This window comes from Ostrinia nubilalis, chromosome 6 (genome assembly GCF_963855985.1).
Source record: "Ostrinia nubilalis chromosome 6, ilOstNubi1.1, whole genome shotgun sequence".
NCBI lineage: Eukaryota > Metazoa > Arthropoda > Insecta > Lepidoptera > Crambidae > Ostrinia > Ostrinia nubilalis.
Genome location: NC_087093.1, coordinates 11,684,622 through 11,701,865, shown reverse-complemented (window position 1 = coordinate 11,701,865; position 17,244 = coordinate 11,684,622). Strand labels below are relative to the sequence as shown.

Below are 17,244 nucleotides of genomic sequence, written 5' to 3'. Positions count from 1 at the left end.
GTTGGACGTCCCACTCCAGAACCTTGCTGCCCCATCGGCCGTCATTATTATGTTGAGTGCACTTCTTAAATTTGTCTGATACCTACTTAAGTATGGATTTATGCGTTGTTATAAATTAATACCTTATTATCTGTATTCGATTTGATAGATAGGTGATTTTCAGTACAATAGGTGATCAAAAATGTAACTTATTTATTGTTAACAATATTGATTGTGTAAACATAAAAATATATCAAATACCTATAAAATTAATTGTTTAACAAAGTACTGATATTATACAAAATACCTTGAACCATTGAGGTCATATTTGTGGTGACATAGAATATTAAATATAAAAGAAATAAAATAAAAATATTAAAACTGAGGCACTTTTGGTAATGCCACGGTGACAGTCTTGCATTCCAGGTATTGGTTAATACCATCTTCTCCTCTGTAAATTAAAAACAGTCGGGTTACGTCATGTTCTACAAAAGCTGATTGCCAATATCTTAATCTTAATCAAAGCATCTTAAATGTTACATAGAAATCACGTCTTCTTTGGTTGCGTTTGCGCGTGTAGCGAAACGAAGTAAAAAAGAAGAAGAAAGACGTATCAATAGAAGTACTTACAATTCTCTTCCGAGCCCAGAGTCTTTGAAACCTCCGAATGGAGTCTGACTTGTGACGTGGTCATAAGTGTTGACCCTGTAATATTAATCACAGTATAAAAAGATGATTAACAATTTTGCTTGCATCGGGGGTTAAAAATAGACTCTAATATTTTAAAAGAGGGATACAATAAGATGGCTTGGTAAAACTACTAACCATACAGAGCCAGAGCGCACAAACTTCGCGAAACTCAAAGCTTTGGTGATGTCGTTGGTGATGACGCCAGCCCCAAGCCCGTAGTTGGTGTCGTTAGCTCTTTCCACTGCCTCCTCGAAGGTGTTGAACTTGAAGATACTCTGGACTGGCCCGAATATCTGCACACAAAAATTGTGTTATCTGAGTAGGTACATGTAATTTGACCAAACATTTTTACAGACGATAGCAAATCAAGCTTAAGGGCATTTCTACGGGGACGACCGATCGACCTACTGGGGCGAAAAAAGTACTTTTAAAATTGAAGTACGGACTTGAAAAAAATCACACGTATTTATAGAACTCTTGACTTGATGGAGAGCATATTTAAAAGACCGCCAGGTTTTACATCTCGCCTTGAAAAAATCCGAAAGTTCAAAAACGGGCGAAATTTGGCCTAAAATGAAGTGTCCGGTTTCCAGAATTTACTCGTTTTTGCTTCATAACTTTTGAAATAATAACTTCCCCATTATGATACCCACATTTACAGAACAAGGGATAGTTAATAAAGCCATATAAATGAGTTTCTTTATTGTAAGTCCTTGGGTTTTAATACAGTAGCACATTTAAATTTTGTCCGACGTGTGTGTCTCAATTCCGTGATTTTTACTTTTGTGCTCCTATATCACTAACTACGCACAGTAAGAACACCCACGACTGATTCCCATAAACTAGCAGTTGCACTCGAGTGGTCGAGCAGTATAAAAGTGGGATCTGTCGCTTTGAGGAGCATTTTTCAGAGGTTTGAAATCACTCAGAATTTTTGGTCACTGGTCATTTCTCAAACCGGTGTGCGACATTAATAATGTTCATGAAGTATTTAATAAGATTACTGCTGAATTAATTAAGTATTTAACTGATATCTGTCATTATGTTTGGTAGAAATTGTTGTAATTTATAATATTTTCGAGTAATTTGATGAAATGTGATTTTTCCTCAATTCCGTGGATCTCAATTCCGCGGAATATGGGGCGTCGAATTGAGAAAACACGTACACCGAATTGATATTAAATAAAAATAGATACTTTTATTGTGCTATAAATTGTTTGTGTATCTTAAAATAATAATGAAATCAATAGAGCATAATAATAGGGTGAACTACCAATCATTGGACCGTACCAGTCATTGGACAGAAGACAATAAAACTTATTTTTTTGAGGTTTCATTAATAATAATACACTGCTATTGCTACTTATCAAAATAATTCTTCCAGGTTCTTCCCTCGACCTTCACCAGATCGTCGGTCTACCTAGTGGGAGGCCTGCTCACTGGTCCGTGGTTTCCACTCGACAACTTTTCAGTCGCAACAGCCATTATCTGTACGAGCTATGTGCCCCGCCCACTGCTACTTGATTTATGCAATTCTGCGGGCTATGCCGGTCACTTTGGTTCTTTTGCTGATATTTTCATTTCTGATTCTTATTAGGCTCATAGTAAGCGACCACGTTTCACATCCATACACCATCACTGGCAAAACAGACAGGTCGAAGACTTTTGTCTTAAGACACTGCGGTATTTCAGACGTAATAGCGAAGCTTCTCGATCGATGCTTAGCTATGTTGAATTCAGCGATAGACCTCTTTCTCAAAGTTGGACCTAACTATCTGCACTCTTGTCCCAGGTATACACAATTGTCAAAAACTTCGAGTGTAGTCTCCAACCTTTAGAGGAGTGGGTGCAACACGGACATTTGACATGATTTTTGTCTTGTCCATGTTCATTTTGAGACCCACTTATTGAGAGGCTCTGCGGAGGCCATCGAGCATTGTGCTTAGATCTTCCAAGGTCTCAGCCATGACTCCGATATCGTCCGCGATATCGCGACTCCTTGGTCTTCTGTATAATCTGCCGTAGCGTACCTGTGTGTGTACCATAATACTAAAGCCTTTTCGGAAACAAGCTTGTTCGGAAGACTGGAAGTCATCGAGTCTGCGAGCGAGATGATTCGTAAGGACTCTCGAAAACAGCTTGTAAACACACGCCTCATAAGTGAGATGAGTCTATAATGCTATCACTACACTTCTGTGCCATACCGAAGGCGTTTTTTCTTCGAGAATGACGGAATTGAACTGCTTCTGTAGAGCCTTTAGTACCGGTGAAGCTCAGCCATGATGCCATAACACCCGGTGCCTTGTTGTATTTCAGCTATTTGAGAGCCATTTTAATCATTACAAACTGACGTTCGATATATCTTCGGTATAGTGTCAGGTCAATCTAGCTCTTGGGTCTTGCAATATTTGTTTTATGTTTAAGGTTAAGAATAAATAAACAATGAGACCCTGTGTTATGTATTTATTTGTTTTATTTAAATAATATTAAAATAATATATAAATATTATGAATTAATTATAGTTCTTTATTAAAAAATTAAACATATTGATTAGGATTTTTGTTATATTCCATTGGTATTTCAGACAAATAAACCTAAAATGAATCATCTAACTAATAGACCAGCAGTCAGATATCAAAACGTTTTAAGTATTTATTATATTGATTATTGAAATACATTAGGTATTTTTAATAATGTCATCAATTGTAAGTTTGTGGAGCAATTTTTATATTTGGAGATTCATTTCTCAATTCCGTGATTCATTTTCTCAATTCGGTGCTCTCTCAATTCGGTGCTAATTTTTTCTCATAAACCACTTCACAATATTTAGTGACAATGCTATTTTTACAATCAGAATGGAGTAAAATTTATTTTTTTGTATTGAAACTACTTAAAAAACTAAATATAAATTTTAGCACCGAATTGAGAAAAAATACACCGTGCAGTAGAAATGCCCTTAACACTGTGGCATCTTATGCAATTGTATGGTAATAGTCACTATTTTGCAGCAAAAATGTATAGGTAGTCTGATATGCTTTCGATTGTACATTGTGACCAAATTGACCTAACTACCATTCGTTAAAAGGACTTAAATACACATAAGTTGTAGGCAATTTCACAAGTTTAACTCTAAACAATCGTCATGAGATTAATTTATTGTTCCACCTTTGTTGAAATCACCAAAATGTATTTCAAATAAATCGAGAGTTCTCACCTCTTCTCTCGCAATCTTCATGTCATCTTGGACATCTGCGAAGACTGTAGGTTTGACGTAGAAACCTTTATCTCCTACTTTTCCTCCACCAGCAACACAGCGAGCGCCACCCTTCTTACCAGCTTCTATGTATCCCAGAACTTTATCGTACATTTCCTTGTCGATCTGAAAGGGGATATTTTATTACTTAATGCTCTTTGACACTTTGAAGGTCACTTGCACTGCAAGCGATGGAAAGCTTGTTGGCGTAATGTGTCTGCAACTTTCTTTGTTGCCAACTTATGTTCCCGTGTGGGTAAATCAGTTTTCAATAAGTTCATTGCTCACAATTTCGTTCCTGTACCAAAAATAAACTAACTGACAGCTGAAATAAACTAAAGTACCCTAGAATGTGAAACCGGATATACGGATCAGTTTTGGGGAAAGTATACTTGGCCCACTAATACTAACAGTCCTATTCATAGTACTACTCATGTAAGTAGATGTTTACGTGTAAATAGTTTGAAACATGACTAGAATTTACAGCACCAATGATATATGAACGTTTTATGGATTCCGATCGAGTAGGCGCGTATCACAAGTGTACCTATTTATTTTTGTAATGTCGTTTGCATGCATTGTGTTTTGCCGAGAGTCTAAAGTCGATAAGATAACATCACATTAACATACCGAGTGTGGTCGCATTTCAGTTTGCTAAAGTTATATGGAAATAAATCCTCCTTTAAAAAATTGAGAGGTTATTGCCCCCGCGCTGTCTATTTTTAAGATTTGTTCTAATAATACGATGCTTATTTTTTCTTTGTTACTATTTCTGCCACTCAAATAATGTAACACCACACGTGTTCATGGGGTTTTTATTCATAATTTAAAGAAAATGAACAGTGTTTTTGTCAGTTGTCTACTACACAACGTTTGCGATTATCACTTCAAATGTTTTTCTTACCTGTGGACCCTGTTGTACATCATCGTAGGGGTTTCCGACAGATCTCTTCTTGGCTATCTCAGCTGCCTTCTGGACGAACTGGTCGTAGACGCCAGCTTGCACGTAGGTCCTGGTACCAGCACAGCAGCATTGACCACCGTTGGCGAAGGCCGCTGCGTGCGCGATTTGTGCGGCTTTTTCCACTGAAATAGTTCAAAGTTTGAGTTAATTGGGTCTACAGTAAGTGATTCTGTTATCAGAAGCGATAACATGTAAAAGTGGTTATGTTCTACGTTTAAATCTGGTAGGAGGAACTCACCATCTGCATCATCGAATACAACTAACGGACTTTTTCCTCCGAGCTCCAATGTTACTCGTTTGATGTTCACTACCGAGGCAGCTCCCAAAACCAGACGCCCAACCTGTAGACATTTCAACTTACTTTATTTGAATTACGGTATCCCATTACGTACAAAGAAAGCTGCTTTTGGAGAATAATTGTCTATGATGGCACTCTCAGTACAGTGCATTTCAGCTTTTCAACTAATTGCTGTTTCTGCGTCTTTACATCATCATTTCTTTGCTTTTTCAGAATAATTTTCCATTTAACACAAAGAAGAACGGTCATCTGTGACCCAGGCCCGACAGAATCGAGACATACCTCAGTTTTTTTGTCATGTCTTAATTAGTTAAATTATATATTTTTTATATTCGAAATCTATGTACAACACCAAAATATTACCCTTTGTTTTTGTTCAGGCGTTATACAAAAACTAATACAAAATGCATATTTATCACCAAAATTGGTAAATGTATGTACCTAAATGTCTATTACAGCTGCTATGGAATGTATCTAGGTGAACTAAAGATACAACCGGATTATACAGGGTGAAAACAATAATAAGTTACAAAATCCAAAAATTCAATGTTACCAGCTTCCATAATCTGTACTAGAGATGAGACGTATTTACTAGAACAGATCCACACACTAGGTATTTTACAGTACTAAGTGGCACCTATTCCAATTTTTAAAATACTTGATCCACCTAGTATTTTTTAAATTACACGATTTCCGACCCTACCATCAAAGTAATAGAGGTTATTATTGCATAATACGTAGTCGTGTATTACGCGCACCGCGTATTTCTAGTTAAGTATTTTTTAAATTACACGATTTCCGACCCTACCATCAAAGTAATAGAGGTTATTATTGCATAATCCGTAGTCGTGTATTACGTGCACCGCGTATTTCTCGCTAAGCTTATGTGCGAACGTAGAGATTCACTCCGTCTCTGTCTGACAAACAAATTTGAGCGCAGGCAGGTGTGAGATAGGAATAGGTGTTTGATGTATTACGTAATTTAAACTCTATTTGTACACAGGTAAGGTTTTGAATATTTTAATTTTTGTTCTCTCTCATCCAGCTCACTCCTTGTTGACTAGCCGGTAAAAAACCAGTTTTTATTCTTCCGACAGGTTTGTTTTGGTTTGTTGTCACGCGTCCGTGATAATTGCATAATTTGTATTGAAATAGTAATTTGATAATTAGATTAAATTGGAATAGTTTTCGAGTGTTGATTAGATAGAATTTAATTCCTGTTTCTGAGAAGTTACCCGCTAAAATACCGGTGGTGACAAAAGTTCCCAGAAATTTTTGGTAGTAGATGACCCATGGGGAGTTTTGTCACCAAGATTTTTTGTCTGTGTTTCTTTGTCAATTTGGGCGTGTTCCTTTACATGTATGGAGATTTGCTATTTTTGACATCAACGTTCAAATTTAGCGATATCTGTGATATTTCTTTAATCTGTAAGCGTTTTGTGAGCGATGTGAAAAAATGATGAAATGGAACACTCTCAGTTTGACATGAGCCGTCACACGTCCGATTTTTGAAGTGTTTATTTTTTATAGAAGAAACATTCTATTCTACAAGTTATTCAATTTCAAATTGCATTATTAATACTACGGTTGTATCTTTTCAAAGAAAATTGTATTTTAAAGTCATAATACGTGGATTAGTCCGCACTCCGCACTAGTCGCGTCAAGTATGGTAAATTACTACGTACTAAGTGGAACAGGTATTTGGATCACGTATTAATAAATACTTGGAATAGGTGCACCTAGTATCAAATTTACCTAGTATAACCCATCTCTAATCTGTACCCTATTATTGGTACCATTTGAAAGAGCTCGTGAATCACTTTCAGAATCAGTTACTAATTTTTCGATATCTTGTATAGTTTAGAAATAATCGAGTGAGATCACTTATCGTTTCCACCCTGTATAATCCGGCTGTATCTCCAGGTCAACTAGATACATTCCATAGCAGCTGTAATAGACATTTAGGTACAGACATTTACCAATTTTGGTGATAAATAGGCATTTTGTATTAGTTTTTGTATAACGCCTGAACAAAAACAAAGGGTAATATTTTGGTGTTATACATAGATTTCGAATATAAAAAAATTATAATTTAACTAATTAAGACATGACAAAAAAACTGAGGTATGTCTCGTTTCTGTCGGGTCTGGGTTTTTTTTGTATGGGGCGTGACCGTTCTTCTTTGAAGGATCTATTATTAATTCCATATTAAGTCTCTTACCTCAGTAGACCCGGTAAATGCAACTTTATCGACGTCAGGGTGGTGTGTCAACGCAGCACCAGCTGTGGGACCGTACCCTGGGACGATGTTGACTACTCCTGGTGGGAACCCAACCTCTTTGATGAGGGCTCCGATGGCTAACGCTGTGAGAGGGGTCTGCTCGGCTGGTTTCACGATTACTGTGCAACCTTGGGTTGGGGAAGATACGATGTTATAGTTTAGCATTTCCAAAAATTTCAATAATAAAAACCAATTTTATAGATTTAGTGTGGACATAATCATAGTAATAGTCTATGAAAATCTATGTAGGGGTACATTAAAAAAGCTTCAAAATCAGGATAACTTGAGCCTGATCTCTCAATTCTTGAATGTCCCCTCTCCTGATTTGCAACCTCCTTATCTGTTCAATAACAATACTATCTGGCTGGCTACGTTCGATTCTTACCTGCTGCTAAAGCTGGAGCTATTTTCCAAGACAGCATGGGAATAGGGTAGTTCCATGGTATGATTTGTCCACATACTCCCACAGGTTCCTTTAGTGTGAAGGAGAGGACTTCTCCATCTGTAAAAAAATGTTGACATTCTGATAACATTTTATAGAACAAAGTATAAGTATGTAAAGCATGCATCGTTATAATATGCAGAAATTGTATAGCCTGACCAGGAACATAAAAACCCTCGCCATGTTGCGGAAAACTAATGGTACTAATTTCTTTTAATGGCAACAGTAACTGAAAACTTCATTGTCATGTCACCTAGCATGTCAGTCTATTGCTGTCAAAGTGTAAACAAACTTTATTTTAAATGTGCTCAATTGATTTTGTGAATTAAATTGCTAAAATCTTTTTATAGTCGTGAAAGAAAAGTGGTTTACAATGTGTTAAAGTATTTGTCGAAGAGAAATACTAAGGGTTCGGACAATATTTTCATTTAATAATGTTTCCGACAAAGGTTGTCAAATTGACTGTCATGTTTATCGCATAGTACAGTCCACTATGAAAATTAGCTGTGGTTTGTTTCAACTACCTATTTTAAAAATTTTTGTCACTTTCTAATTGGGAAAGAAGTACCGAGTTTGAAGCGTTCATGAGCAAACATTGCAGTTGAATATTCAAGTTCTGAATTTGATTATTGATGAATAATAAAATAAATCCTACTAGCTCGATTGATGGTTTCATTTAATTTATTTAAACCAGGTTACCTATAATAATATTTTTTCGTTAATTTATGAAAATATCAAATTAGCCCGTAATCCTGAATCCTGATACATATAAAGTTAGCCTATTAATTTAACACAGGTACGACTGTACTCAGTGTTGCACTATCAAATGCAATTGACGCGCCTCTATGCCAGGGTTTTTATGTTCCTGGTCAGGCTATAATCAAATAATAAACCACGAAACAACATTTATCAGGACAAGTAAATAAAATTATCTATGTAATTATTTGCAGTAGAAGGCTCAGTTACAAAATATCAAGTTCAAAATGTTTTCAAAAGATTACTAAAAATCTAATACATCTTCATTACTTTAAAGTTTATTACGGTCAGCTTAGTGTGCCACTTGCGACGTAAGAAATGAACATAAACGGTGCAACCCGTGTAAGTGTATGATACACGCGCACGGAGTCGCATGCGCAAGCCAGTTACACAACTGGCCAGATAACACAGTAAAATCAATTAAATTCAAACAAATAATCCAATCGAACGACACATGTTATGTAGTTCCCGTAACGGTCAGGGCCAAGCCAAGAGCAAGACTGTGACCCAATTTTCGAGTCATATATTGATCACGCAGAAATATCGTAGACGGCGTGACAGGACGTCAATCAACTGATGATAAGAGGAAAGAATTGCCAGTACTGATGAGATGTAAATAAAAGTAAATTAACTTATTAACTTGAATACGTAATAAAAGAACCTATTATTATTTACAGATGTAGCAAACTGCGTCTCTACACCATGCATAATTACAGATGAGTAGTTCCAATGCAATGTCATAATGGCAAACACGTTGAATAAATAACTTGTAAGTAAAACAGTAACTAGCAAGTGTCTCAGACAATGCGATATGCGTAGTAAATCACGAACTAAACCGATTATAACTGACTCTTGTTTGTCAAAGTGCTCTATTTGTCAGTCATTTGTTGGATATGCCTTTTATAATATAACTTGACCTTCATTTATAAATGGTTTCCCTGAATTGCTGAATTTCCTTTACTATCGTAGCCAGCGATAGATGTTTATTATGAATATGGTCAGTGAAAATTACATAACTTTTTTGTTACGGTAAGAAATCAAAATTTCGATGAAAATTTAGTCAATAGGTTAACTTTTAGTAAATTGGTACTTTTAAGTAGTCTTTTGTATTGAGAAATAAAAAGATAAGTTACGTGTTTTTTTAAATATTTGCTTGAAAAGGTAACATAGGGGATAATTTCTTTTTATGAAGATTCTAACCATTGTAATTTCTTGGAACACTTGGACTTCTTCAGGAACTTCCTGTAGAATCATAATCATCCGCATGCATAGCGTAAAAATCTGCAAGTGCCAACATTTTACATTCATTCAGAGTTATTTTTAAGTACTCACCAGCCGGAATAGTATTTCCCGTTATCTTGTCAGCTTTCCCCGCGTAGTACCTCAGAACCGATGCTGAGTAGTACACTTCTTCTTCAGCTATCTTCACTGGCTTCCCACAGTCCAGCGTCTCTAATTCAGCTAGGTATCTAGCTTGGGACTCGATCAGGTCTGCTAGTTTCAATAGGAGAAGTCCACGTTGTGATGCGTCCATAGTTCGCCATTCGGAGTACCGACTGAATGCCTTTTTTGCTGCTGCTACTGCCTTGTCGATGTCGGCCTACCAATATTGTAAAAATTTAATGAAAGCTACAAACTATCTCCTCCTAATACTAAAGCCTCCAATGACCAAATCGAAATATCATATAAATGCATTTTTTTGTGCTGTCATTTAAAACTATAAGCAGATGAAGTGAATGCTTTTCATCGTTCAGTGTACTGCTCTCAGTAGAGACAGGCCTTTCCTTTTCGTTATTTCAGATATGGTTGCAGCTATGATCGTTACTTATTTTACAGGCTCATAATAATAATTGTGGGTTTACCTTGTCTCCCTCAGCTACTTGGGTGATGACGGATTCATCTTGAGGGTTGATGGTAGGGAAAGTCTTCTTACTGACCGCATCTACCCACTCATTGTTGATAAACAACTGCAACAGAATAATTTAGAGTTCCAATAATATTTCTCTGACTACCTAGTCGGAAAAGTACCTACCAATCAATATTTTTCTAAATGTCTGTCACGGGGGTCAATTTTAGTACCTATGTAAAAATTACTAGCTAGGTTATCTAGGTGATAAGATTCACAATGTTTTTGTGTGGGAAAAGTTAAATGAGAAGCTCTAGTTATGAATGTCTTAAAAGAATTTGGACCATATTACCTACTAGGTAAGTCTAAGGCCCAGAACAGACGGTGAAACGAAACTGCAACGAAACTGCAACTGCTAGTTACTTTTGAGTTGCATCTAAGTTTCTGCCATAGCGTCCGTTGAGAGACCACACATGACGCGACCAGTTTGAAACCAGTTTGAAACTTTCAAACTGGTCGCGTCATGTGTGGTCTCAGTTTCGTTGCAGTTGCGTTTCACCGTCTGTTCTGGGCCTTACATTATTAATTTTATTGGTAGGTATACCTACTTTGTTAATTTGAATTTGAAGAGGTGATAAATATTCGTAATAACTTTCAGGGTGACATTGATTGAATTGGAACATTTTTTTCGTACGTACCCTGATAAGAGCTAATTGTTTCTTATCGTTTTTTCGGTACAAAACACATTGAAATGAATCAAAATTTCAATTTTTATTTTGAAAGTAGGTAAGTATCTAAACTTGAATGGTAATTGGAATCTAAGAAAGTCTACAATCTTTATGGTTAAATTACTTGTTGACAGTAAGAGCAATCAAATCATGTACTGTTATTTTTATTATCTACGAGGTGATGTATTTATATTAACTTGTTTGGAAGTATTTTAATGATGTTGTCAAAAGTAATCTTGTTTTCCCAAATGCATAGCTACTTACATAATTAACTAAACGGAGTAAACAAAACATGTAACAGAAAAGTAATGATAAATTAAGAATTAAGCATAAAAAATGTCCACAAATTATAAATTATTAACAATTTATTATTGCAAATAAAATAATTGTAGTTAGGTAGGTACATATTTATATTAAACAATAATCTTAATTACGACAGTGTAAACATATCATTAAATAAAATATTCTAATGAGATTTTTCGTGTTCGTAGATCTAAGGAAAAATTAAATGTAGTGTAGTGTTTTGTTAATTAATTTTTCTCAAAAAATAATTTTGAACTATAAATTTACTTGGAGGCAAGTCACCATTAGCAACAGTGCTATTAATAAGCTCAGTGTTGTTAATATTAAAAGCATGGAAAATATTACATACCTTTGTGTATTTCACGTCAATTTTCACCATTTTGTTGTATTCGGCGTAGCTTTTCTCCAATAATCCGTGTAAGCTGTCAGCCGGTTGGAATCGTCCGTGAACTGAACTAGACTAGTCCGAGCTTGGCCCGTTTGGGCTCGCAGTTAACGTCATCAATCTAATATAGACCTTCTTGTATCATTTTATGATTCAATATCTCACATCAAGTAAAACTAAAGCTGATTATCGGCCGGTCGTTTATCTATTTGCTCCCGCAGTTGACAAACCATATAAAATTGGTTTTGATCTTTTTTCTTCTGAAAATAAATTCCATTTTTCTGTGTCGAATAAATAGAGCAGTGAAGTTAGTAACAGATTATGCCTCGTCCTAATGATGTGCATGCAAACAAAACATACTTTTAGATATCGTAGTTACTTCGTAGCTCTGTTCTGTACCTACACAGACAGAATCTGTTGTTTATCTTGCGTTTTTTATTCTAGAAAAAGTTTCTATCTGCCCTTATAGTTGAAGAAGCTTATCTGGATACTTAATTGGCCGACTTTTTATAGGTTCCGACATAAAAACAAGACACTTTTTATTACTAGTTTATTTGTTACTACCTATGATGATGATGATTAAAAGACAAAGGACAATGTTCGTTCTCCATACATTGTTCGCCTAAAGAACCAACAATTTTGACATATTACTACCCGAAAGCGAAATAATACGATTCTGTGTGTAAGAACAATGATTCCTGATGGACACTTGCCATAAAATTAATGATTAAGAATATTAAATCACAGCGATTTTATAATATGTCGTTTATGACAACATGGCGTCTAATGTATTGTGTGAATGTATGAACACCGATTCGCGAAAAATGTTTTGTATTCTCGTCACGCCGAGTCGCAGCCAAATAGTATAAAATAATAGAACAAGTTTTAGAAATACAACTCGGCATTCCACTTTTACAATATGCCCACATATTGCACGTAAATAAACAACATGAATCGTAGGTTGTTTCCACCCTTGTCATCTGACACATGAAATAAACTCCTATTGTATTATAGATATCGAAGCCGAATCGTATATAATAATAGAATGGGTTTTGGAGATCACTCGGGGTTCCACTTTTATAAAATACCTACATAATACATAAAAATACCACGAATCATGAGTTTTCTTTTCACCATTTACATCTGACACGAGATAACAAACTCCTATCTCCATGACTACCATCGTAGTCTATGCCAAAGACTACAATATTTTAAGCAAGAAGTTTCAAACCTTAGCGGCTACGGTAACCCCTGGGCCACATACATCATGATAACATTCGGTCGACACCGGAACGAAGTCTTGCGATTATGCAAAAAAGCATCGTATTCTAGTGCGGCTATATCACGTTCAACCGGGGTTTTAATTCGACTAAAGTCCTGACTAAAGACTGGAAGAAAATACGCCGCATTGTATGAGCACTTCGTGTTCGTTAAAGCGGCTTCAGATCTAGAGCCCACATAGTTTTCTTTCCAATAATATCCGCAAGTAGCGCTGCATGATCTTTACAACAAAAACGGCAATAGTTATTAAGGTGCCAAAATTATATGATTACTTTGGCACGGTATTATACACGTTCGAAGATTTGTCATTTTCATTCATTTCTTCATCTTCATCATCATTTCAGCCACAGGACGTCCACTACTGAACATAGGCCTCCCCCAATGACTTCCACATCGCACGGTTGGTAGCGGCCTGCATCCAGCGCCTTCCCGCTACCTTTATCAGGTCGTCGGTCCACCTTGTGGTGGGTTGACATTGCAGAATATGACTTTTGATAGGTTCATCATAGAATTCGGCGGGGATATCCTCACGGAGGAAGTTCGTAAAAGGGCGGAACAAGATCTTATAATAATGCAAGGCCGAAGCTGTTACGCGCGTGCTCCTACGTGTAATCCGGCGAGTATGCAATAAATAGTAATGTCTGGTAAATAGTGGTAATACGTATCGTTCGTTCGTTCGTTTCAGCCGAAAAGACGTCCACTGCTGGACAAAGGCCTCCCCCAAGGATTTCCACGAAGACCGATCCTGCAGCGCTCGCATACAGGCACCTCCCGCGACCTTCACCAGATCGTCGGTCCACCTAGTGGGAGGCCTGCCCACGCTACGTCTTTCGGCTCGTGGTCGCCACTCAAGAACTTTCCTGCCCCAGCGGCCATCAGCTCTACGAGCTATGTGCCCCGCCCCGTCTATGTCTGTATGCGCTACGATTACAGGGTATCATTTTGCATAGTCGCAAGACTTCACTCCGCTGCTGTCAAATCAATGTCGCATAATGTTATCGCAATGTGTGTGGCCCTTGGCCAAATCACAGAAGCCTATGCGAAGAAAGAGCACTTGAATGACAATAAAAATCAGGGTTACCATTTTATAAGATTTCCTCAATATTGAGGGTAACAAAGTAACATTAATAATCTAGCCATTAATTACATTTATTACCTATACGAGAAAGTAAAGCAACATGCGGTTTTATTTTAATTTGTAAAATATTAAACCCCTCATATTTGTAACAGTTTGTTCCAAGTTTAGTTTTACTGTTTTGTTAACAGTATTGCTGTTTCAGCTGTCACTGTGAAGCTTTGGGAAAATAAATAAATAGAAAAAATATTAACATAAATATTTATTTAAGTTTTTATGTTCATTATCATAATATGCCAATTTAAGTTACACTGTGTGACAGTCTTTGACACTAAACAAACTCTTCAGCTTAATAATACCTACCTACAGGGCGTTTTTATAGTTACTCTTGCTGATGAAACAAGAAGGGTTGATTCTACTACTGAAATACAACTACTTTTCTTACAGGACCAATATCAAATTCTCAAAAAAATTCACATCCTCGTGATGGTGATAATTTCTATGGAGAGGTTTTTTTTATATTCGGTCTCTTGGGATAAGTTATTCCATTTGAGCAGTAGAATTAATCCTTTTTATTCGATCACATATAAAAACAACACAAGTGTTTAGGAAAACTTCTTCTTTGGTATGGTATCACTACGGAGTTATAATGTCGGCAACTCTGTATCACTGACTTGTAACTTTCAAACAGCATGAATAATAAGGGCACCACATTGGTTTTCTTTCTGAAAAAAGGCTTTCAGTTTTAGTACTAACCCTTTAGCACTATTTCATTGAAATAAAAATACAATAAACGCACAGAAGACTGAAATTGAGTCAACTGACGTGACATTTATAATTTGTTGACATTATGACAGTTTGACAAGACTAGGGATTGAAAAAGTTTTAATTGAAAAAGTAAAATGACAATTTATTAAAACGATTCACATGGATATAATCGATTAAAAATATTTATAAAATGTTCTGATACTTGCCTGTAGCGATTATCCAATCCTGGTTTCTACTGAAAAACTACCTCGTGGCAAGATTTTAATAAAATAATAAAATCTTTATCTTCTCTTTCACAATCTATAAAAGTTCATTTGGTCTATTATTATACATGTGCTATGAATGAGGGTTTTCGCGATTAAAAAATCCGCGAGATGGCAATACGTAGACGCGAGGTCCAAATGCTGCATGATTGGTGGATATCTGTCAATGTCATGTCAAAAATAACCAATCATGCAGCATTTGGACCTCACGTCTACGTATTGCCATCTGGCGGATTTTTCAATCGCGAAAACCCTCATTGGCATAGATTATGAGAGACTGGCAACTATACTAGGTTGATATCAGGTGATCCGTCTGCTCATTTGCCTCCTGTCACATAAAAAAAAATATATATGTTTCTCACACTTCAACTGGCATTGGATTCAACATCGGATTCTGACACTTTTACAGTTATGATACCATGAATATCAGTTTATGGTCCTAATTATTTTTATTTTATTTACGACCTTCGACCAGTTGGACACTTTAGATATCTTCTTGTAATAGTGTCAAACTGTCAATATCTTTTTAGCTTTTAACGCAAATCTAGTCTTCAAAGCAGTTTAATCGATTTATTTTATTTTCAAAATCGATATTTTATTGTCTATGATGGCCGCAGGAACATCACTATACATGGACTCCCAGCAATAAAGTACGGTAATGCCTCGTACAGATTTTATCGGCAAAAATTATGGAACTTGATAGGTTTTAGACCATGCCACGCACCAAAACGTCCGGAAGTTGTAATAGTATTATAGAATAAACGTTAAAAGACTTATTAATTTAATTTTTCAATGCTTAAGTGTCCATTAGAATGAAAGGGTGCTTAATGTATTAAAAAAAATAGAAAATAATTATGATGGGTTAATGTTTTTGGGCGGTTTTTTAGGCGGTTTCTGACAATGTCCTTTAAATAATTTTATGGTAGGTAACTGTACCTTGTAAAATTATTTTTCATGACATAATTCTGACTTTATTTTAATAAGATATTATTAGATAACATTAGTACAATTTGGTCTATACCAAATTGTAATAGTATAGATAGAGTATGAAAAAATATTTTGCGACCCCCCGACCGATCGCTTTTTTTTTCATGCATTTTATAATGTTACAAAGATGTTGAAGGAACCGAATAATTCAACCCATACAACATTTCATGCATTTGCATAATTCGATTTCTGATAAATCTGTCTTTATAACTTTACTGTTTTTTTACTGAGGTAGTTTTATGACCCCCCCCCCCCCCCTATAGATGCTTGGTCCACACGTACACGTTGAAAAACACTGGAATAGAGGATATTTCAGCTTGACTGTGACTACGTTTCAGTTTCGTAGATTTCATTTTACAATCTAGGTAGGTAGGTACCTTGTAAGTCATATTAGGCACCAAGCTAAATTACTAAAAATAATCATACTTTTGAATTGTCTGATTTATTTAGGCCGTGTGTCTACGGCTAGTAGGCTCGTTCGACCGCTTAAAGGTACAACTACTTAACTATAATATTTTAATTTTATGCGGTTCTAGTTTTAAATATTAAACACAACACCTATGTTTATGACGTACACACGCCCACACTGTTAACTATCAATTTCAATTTTTGCTCTCGCTCTAATCAAATGGCGATTCTTTGTGATAGAACGAGATGACATGACTTTCAATGGGCAGTTAACTGTTGGCGATAGTACCTAGTAATTTTGAAGTGTATTTACAAAACTAGATTTTTAAAAATTTAATTTGATAATGAAGAAAATTAAGCTCATTTGTGAAAGGAAATAAAATTAACCCTCTCTCTATAAAATAATATCTTGCAATAATGTTCCCATAGATTCTAAATTATTTTTAAATTGTTGCTTTATTCAGGACTAGCTTTTAAATTTAGTTTGTCACAGATCGTCATAAATTATAGCCTAATATAACACTGTGAAGTTTTATC

At 35.8% G+C, this 17,244-nt stretch overlaps 2 protein-coding genes across 3 annotated transcripts in view; one reads left to right on the top strand and one right to left on the bottom strand.

Moving 5' to 3' along the window:
- Window positions 1-17,244, top strand: part of LOC135072658 (phospholipase A1) — a 54,035-nt gene that overhangs the window by 9,930 nt on the left and 26,861 nt on the right. The window lies entirely within an intron of this gene.
- Window positions 176-12,004, bottom strand: LOC135072650 (aldehyde dehydrogenase X, mitochondrial-like). The gene is made up of 11 exons (XM_063966661.1): window positions 11,890-12,004; window positions 10,526-10,630; window positions 9,996-10,263; window positions 7,851-7,967; window positions 7,406-7,593; window positions 5,125-5,227; window positions 4,827-5,008; window positions 3,884-4,048; window positions 805-962; window positions 610-684; window positions 176-430 (listed from the first exon to the last, which is right to left on the bottom strand). Exons 1-11 carry the CDS (start codon window positions 11,917-11,919, stop codon window positions 355-357), a joined length of 1,467 nt encoding a protein of 488 aa, XP_063822731.1. The 5' UTR covers window positions 11,920-12,004; the 3' UTR covers window positions 176-354.

What these genes read in the sequence shown, in the direction of transcription:
- LOC135072650 (XM_063966661.1), bottom strand. Translation starts at nt 11,919, where the DNA reads ATGGTGAAAATTGACGTGAAATACACAAAG. An exon ending in AAGTAGCTGAGGGAGACAAG is followed by an intron (nt 10,264 to 10,525) that starts GTAAACCCACAA and finishes CAATATTGGTAG; the next exon opens with GCCGACATCGACAAGGCAGT. An exon ending in TCTGGGCTCGGAAGAGAATT is followed by an intron (nt 431 to 609) that starts GTAAGTACTTCT and finishes TTTAATTTACAG; the next exon opens with AGGAGAAGATGGTATTAACC.